Genomic DNA, 7,406 nt, shown 5'->3' with positions numbered 1-7,406 from the left:
ATATTTCATTCTCATAATCAGCAGAATGGAGGCTGAGGTTGTCATCATTTATTATGGTGTAAAATTATCTCCTCTTAGAGTGCCTTAACCTAAAATGAAAACCTCCATACTTAGAAGGTCTAACTGCCATCATGTTTTACTTGTCTTTTGAACATCACTGAAAATTTTCTGGATTTGTGTGAAAGAAAAATTGATAATTATAGATGAGTTCTATAACCTTTGGGAATCACAGTTTCATCCAGGCAAAGCCTTAATGGTGCCTTCAGCTACACCATCCTCTGCCTGACAATATGGAGCAGAAGAACATACTTTGTCCATTCTCTTCTAAATGAACAGATGTGAGTAAAGGTAAGGAAAGTTCCAGGATATCAACATAATGTATTCTTCTGAAGATGGGTAGTGCTTTTAGATGACATTTTGTGGCCTAAAGATTCTTCTCATTTTTGACAGTGAGATAGAAACCAAAGAAAAAAACATAAAAATCACTTCATTTGAGTAACTAATAAAAAGTAAATCATAAAAGCAACTATAGATAATGGTAAACCTATAAAGACAAAGCAAGCAGTGTATGCTTCTAAAGGACTGCACACTAGCACAGCCCCTGGAGACATCATGTGGAGGATTGTTAAACTTGAGACTTCTATATAATACATCTAACCCTGCCCTAGGCATGTTCTTGAACAAAGAAAAACAGCACAACATGTGTATATTCCCATGCCCGTATTTACTGCTGCACTATTTACAATAGCATAAACCTTATCAATGAAATGTGTGTCAGCAAATGAATAGACAGCAAAAGGAGATGCATATATGCAACGACATTTACTCAGCTCTATTAAAAGTGGAAACTACACAATGTGTTAAATTTTCTCTCTACTCCAATATATATATATTTCTTTCAGTAAAAGCTCACTATATGTTTTTTCTTTTTCATTTTTAATTTATTTATTTTTTATTAATTACAGTTTATTCATTTTGTATTCCACCCTCATCCACTCCCAAACCTGCCATTCCTCTGTAATCTCCTCCCATGCTCCTTCCCAAACTCACTGATAGCAGAGTTATTCCACCCCTTCCATCTGACCCTACCCTATCAGGTTTCATCAGGACTGGCTGCATTGTCTTCCTCTATAGCCTGGTATGGTTGCTCCCTGCTCGGTAGGAGATGACCAAAGAAAGAGCCAGCCATTGAGTTCATGTCAGAGACAGTCCCACTTGGAGACTGAGCTGCCAAAGGCTACATCTGTGCAGGGGTTCTAGGCTGTTTCCGTGAATGGGCCTTGGTTGGAGTATCAGTCTCACAAAAGACCCCTGTGCCCAGATATTCGGGTTCTGTTGTTCTCTTTGTGGAGCTCCTGTCTCCTCCAGATCTTTCTATCTTCCCCTTCTTTCACACAATGCCCTACACTCTGCTCATTCTTTGGCTCTGCATCTCAGCATCTGCTTTGATACCTTGTTGGGCAGTCTTTCAGAGGCCCTCTGTGGCAGGCTCCTGTCCTGTTCCCTGTTTTCTCCCTCTCCAATGTCTGTCCCTTTTGCTTTTCCTCACGAAAATTTATCATCTTACCCGGGGTACTCTTTCTTGCTCTGCTTCTTTAGGTGTTCAGATTTTAGTATGTTTAGTATTTTATATTTCTAATTTCTACTTATAAGTGAGTATATACCACGTGTGTCTTTCTGCCTCTTGGATACCTCAATGTTGTTGAATATTAATATTTATTATTAATTTGTCTTTTAGTTAAGCAGCAGCAGTTATTTCTAAACCTGCTGTATACCCAAATCACCACAAAGAAGCTAGGATTTATTTAATTAACCTAGAGTACAATGCTGGGGAATAGTTACTCCATACTAAACCTGCAAACCCGTGTAATTTCCTACCATTCAGATTTTACCCATTATACTTTCAGTCACACCTTAGGTCTGATTCATCTCTTTTGGTGGTTCCAAGTCTTGTCCTGCCAATCTCTACTCTCCCACTCCTTCCGCTCCTTTCCTTCTCCTCTCTTCTTGACCAGGTTGTTCCACTTGATTCTCTCCATTGTACAACATTGGTTGGTCATTTAATTGAAAATACAGAGCACAAATGGTGGCATGTTTACACACCCTTGAGACAGGTGATACTTAGAATAAACATCACGATGCAATGTCTTTATTGAAAACAGATAGTGGGGCAGAGAAATCAGCATTTGAATGAGCAAGGGTACATGGTACACATCCCCAAAGAACACTGTACCAACATTTCCCCTTCAAGTCCAAGAAAACACTCCTTTCCTTTCAATTCAATAATAACTATTAAAGTTATGAAAACTAATGTGTAAAATTTACATGTGCAATGTCCAGTTCTCTTGCATTTGGCAACTTATGAGAAAGTGTTTGATTATCTATCCTATCTTGACTAATTTAGTGTTCTATACCTAAATTAACTATTAGCCTCAATGGTATTAGCTATATAATATCATTTTATTAAATTCTAAGCAACATAAGCTTAATTGTGGAACTGTAACTATTTGGTCTTCAACCCCAGCAGAGAGACTTGAGAAGGAATAAAATTAGTTACTAGAATAAATAGGAAGTGCATGTTAGCAGCTTTCAAAAAAAAAATTGACACAGACAGTTTGCAGCCAGAACAGTCACCCAAAACTCTCTATAACACTGGAACATCATCTTCACCTTCTGGCTCAGAATATTGGATAGCTGTATATATAAAGCAGGAACTATTTAGGACTTGCTTACCCTGTCATGGCAGTTTGGCAGCTGACTTGTCCTGCATTTAAGCTTGCTCATTTTTTGGCAGAATTCTGTCTGTCAGGAAACAATGGCATTTTCTTTTTGTCCTGTTGACTCGTTTGCCACGTTTGAAATCATGTCTACATGGAGGTTCTTCAATGCACATCATCTTCTTTGAGGTAGGTGGGGTGCTGCCAGGAGATGACCTCTCTCATTGTCAAAGAATCTTTAAAATAATAAAGATATTTTTGAATGTCATATTCTCTAGGTCTCTGAAGTTTCTGAAGACTTACCTATATTTACCTAAGTTTTCTGTCTACAAAAATCATATCTATCTGTTAAAACTAGGATGTGTACTCCTATGACAAATTAAGACTAGTGACTTACATGATTATTGAGTTGAGTACCTAGCAATTAACTTGCATTACCTAATACCCTAAGCAGCTGGTAATAGCAGTGAAAGTATTGGAAGTAACTTTTAATTTGTTTCAATATTCTAAAATTTACCAAGGTATTAAAATTAGACTTATTTTGGCATCAATATACAAAATCCTATTCCACAGTTAAATTAATCTTATTTGAGAATAACAAATAAAACCTTAAAATGAGTAGATTCAATAATCTACCTTTTGTCTTATTATTCCGAGAATATGTCCTGTATTCCCTTTTCTTTCTTTTCACCCCTTTTCTCTCCATTTTAGAAAGAAAAAGAAAAACTAAAAGAGAGAAATCCCTGAGGATAATGTTTTCTCTCTGAATTAGACCATTAATAATTGAAAACCATCTCCCAATGACAACAAGCATTCATAGCCACAGAAAACAACCAAAAACCTACCCAACCCCCTTTAAGGAAACTGGACATCATTCTCATGGATTTCTTCTAGCTGACATTTTGGACATGCAGAATTGCTGTTAGGATGTCCAAAGATATTTGGGAAAAATGGTTAATTCCAGTCTAATTGAGAAATTTCAGGCTTAATAGAAGTCCTGTTTGAAACAGTCTAAAATGCTGGACCAATTGAGATTAGTAGCTTTCTTCAAAGGTCTCTTGGGAGCAGGCTTTGATAAGAAACAGAAGTTTAAGCAGTTGACGAAGGAACAAGCAAAATGCTGGAACATACAAAATGCTGGAACAGATATACCAGCTGGAAGGAGGATTTCTTTCAGTTTTGATCCAGCATGTCTGGTGTTCAGTCCTTTTGTTCTGCAAACATACAACTTCTCACAGACATTATACAGTTCTGAAATTATAAATGTATGAGATGTTCAGGATGAAACTAAACTGTAAACCAACTATATCTATGACAATTAAAAGAATGGCATAATAAATTTTGAGGATACTATAGCCAAGGATTTATTGGTCATGGGTTGTTGGAGTTCAGGCTAGAGACATTTTTAATTTCTCAGCCAGTTTCAGAGTTGTTCCCATGTAAAGGGATCAGCAATATAAGTTACTGTTATTATTGAACATACAGTCATTATCATGTTGAAATCAAAATAAGATTATATCGGTCAAAATATCTTTTTTTAGACTTTTGGGGGCCTGTTGTATTTGTCCAAGCTGCTACCTATCTCCCGAGAGAAAGCCTCCCCTTAGAGAGACTGGCTGGTTGCTTTGAGCAATAGAAAAGATATGTTTTATGTAAACTTTATATAAACTCCTTTTTAGTTTAGAGTTTAAGCATACCCTAGGCATCTTGTACTTGTTTAGAGTTTTAGGCATTGGTTTTTATATATGTTGTGACTATTTCTGTCTTATCCCCTATTCTCTACAGAATGTGCAGTTATGCCTCTGTAGCCACACTTTACGTAAGCTCTCCTTTACTTTATCATCTCAGCATACCCTAGGCATCTTGTACCTGGAGTTTTACATTGGTTGTGGCTATTTTTGGCTTGCCCCCTTTTTGATATAGGATGGATGGTTCAGCCTTTTAAACATAGGAATTGTAATATTTGAGTTTTAGGACTTTAATAGGCTGGCTTGTACTTTGCCACCTGTAGGTGCCCTGTGTCATTTTTGCATCAGGCATGGCTGACATTTGCCCTCCCCCCTGGGAAATGTCTCACATTTGAAAGGATAAGCTGGCTTTCAGAGCAGTGTGGCACATTTATCTAGTCAGCATTTAAAAGTTTTTTACATGGGAGACATGCAGTTTACATATGTGTCTCCTAGCCTAATTTTGAGTCCTTACATTGAGCAACAGTTCACAAATGAATGTAGAAAATGTTGTACATCTACACAATGGAATATTAGTCAGCAATGAAAAATAAAATAATAAGATGAATTATAATGAATGAATAATAAAATACTTGCAGAAAAATAAAAACTAAGCTGCTTCCAGAAATCCCAGATGTCCCCTGAATCCCTTTCCCTGAATGCCTCCTGACAGGAAAGAAGAAATACCAGGAAAGTGAAAGCAAAATGAAGGTTAGTGCATATGTTCAAAATACATGTTATATTGGAAACCCATGGCTTTCATGAAATTGTGTTCAATGAATTAACACCCATAAAAGACTTTAAGGGGCAGCAAGATAATTCATACAGCAAAGACACTTTCCAAGCCCAATGTCAAACCTGAGTTTGACCCCAGAAACAAAATGGAAAGAGATTCAGGTCTAAATTGTCCTCTGACTTCCACAAGTATGCCATGTCATATGTGCACCTATAAATATGCACATGCAGACACACTAATGCACACTCACATGCAAGCAGACAAGCATAATAAACTAAAATGTAATAAAAATTTAAAGGGTTTATGGAAAGAAAAAGAATAAACAAGCAGATATGGGCACCACCAAGGAAGAAAGGAAGGAGGTAAAGAAGGAAGAAAGGAAGGAAGGAAGCGAAGTGATATATAAAATCTAGAAAAACCAAGAACATACCCTTGTCTAGAACCTCCTAATTGAAATAAAGTTTTCTATCACCATCGCTATGTTGGATATCAGAACTCCTATACTGTAAAATGGAAAATCTGTTATATTGAAGCAGCAGAGTTGTAGTTATGTGTTAGAGAAGGAACACAAAGATAATACTGAGTTCTGTTTTGCATTTTCATCTAAAGGTTACGGGCTGGATCTTTGATCACCTCCACCAGAGGGAGGAGTAGCCTTACCAGGCCATAGAGGAAGACAAAGAAGCCAGTCCTGATGAGACCTGATAGACTAGGGTCAGATGAAAGGGGAGAAGGACCTCCCCTATCATTGGACTGGGGGAGGCCCATAGAAAAAGAAGAAGAGGACTGAGGGTGGAATTCAGAAGGGATTGGTTAGAGGGCTACAGCTGGAATATGAAGTGAATTAACTGTAATCAATAATTTAAAAAAAAGACGAAAGAATCATTGAACTCATAATTTAATATAGGGCTCTGTGAACTTTTTCATCACTTTTTCAGGCACACCTGCTATCACACAGAAAGGGGAAGTGTGCAGGGCCAGGGCTGTGTGTGGTGCAGGCAGCTGGGGAGACTCTCAAGGAGGTTTGTGTTGGAGGCTGAAGCACTGTGGGAGGATAGGCATAATGCTGCTGACAGTAGTAAACTGCCAGGTCTTCAGCCTGCACACCGCTGATGCTGAGAGTGAAATCTGTCCCAGATCCACTGCCTGTGAAGCGATCAGGGACCCCAGTGTATCGATTGGATGCCTGGTAGATCAGCAGCTTAGGGGATTGCCCTGGTTTCTGCTGGTACCAGGACAAAAAGTTCTCTCTGATTACAGTGTGTAAAAGACTCTGACTGGACCTGCAGCGGATAGTGACTTTCTCTCCTGCTGACATGGCCAGGGAGGAGGGAGACTGGGTCATCACAATGTCTGCACAGGCACCTGCAATTATGAATAGACAATAAACATAAATGTAGCACAAACAGACTGTAGAACGGTTGAAATTTGTCATTTAACATCTTTATACTATTATATTGTCAGAGTATTAGTCCATAAGATATATTGAGACAGGTATACTCTAACTTTCCTATCTACAAAAATTGAGTCTGCAAAGATTATAACATATTGAGTTTCTCACCAGACACCCAAAGCAGAAGGGATATGAGGACCTGGGTCTGTGACTTCATCTTGCTTTCCCTGCTGTCTGATGAATTTCAGCTCTCACTGCAAACGCCTGGCTTATAAATTCTCAGCAGCTGGGCTGGGCTGTAGGGGTCCCATGCAAAGCAGTCAGCAAATACAAAAGCAAATGTTTCTGCAGTGTCTGTGAGTGTAGCTGGTCAACAGTCAAAAATACTATTACATGGAGCATGAACAATCACTGAAAAAGATTGCCTTACTGCTCTCAAACAGAAAAGTACTAGGTGCTCTAATAGCAGAGCTGGGTTAAAATCCAAGACATTCGAATCAATTGACTTCTGTGGAAACATTAGTAGAGCTATCTCAGATTGCCAGTTTTTGTGAAATGATAGGATATGTTCAAAAAAATAACAACAACAAAAGAAACATTAGTTAGAAAACATGCCATAAAAAAAGAAGAAAAGAGATGAAAAAATGAAAGGATTAAAGAGAATTGAGGCTAAATGTGTTCAATGTTACTCATCTCCAAAGCCACTCTTATACTGATGACAGGGAACAGGACCTCAGACTTTTGGGTTGTAGTTTCTTAGATAAACTAGGGACTCAGATGCATAGAGAAGCCCAGAATAAACACTGTGAATATCCTAGTGGACATTAATTTAT

The 7,406-nt window shown here is 38.0% G+C and overlaps 1 gene segment (V, D, J or C); it reads right to left on the bottom strand.

The window, feature by feature from the left end:
• Positions 1–234: 234 nt before the first annotated feature.
• On the bottom strand, positions 235–6,790 carry LOC132646046 (immunoglobulin kappa variable 4-1-like). The segment is given in 3 exon segments: positions 235–282; positions 6,226–6,545; positions 6,742–6,790. Coding segments are annotated over 3 exon segments (417 nt in total).
• Positions 6,791–7,406: the final 616 nt, after the last annotated feature.

The sequence above is a fragment of the Meriones unguiculatus genome, chromosome 18 (assembly GCF_030254825.1).
Source record: "Meriones unguiculatus strain TT.TT164.6M chromosome 18, Bangor_MerUng_6.1, whole genome shotgun sequence".
Classification (NCBI taxonomy): domain Eukaryota; kingdom Metazoa; phylum Chordata; class Mammalia; order Rodentia; family Muridae; genus Meriones; species Meriones unguiculatus.
This window is presented reverse-complemented; position numbering and strand designations above follow the sequence as displayed.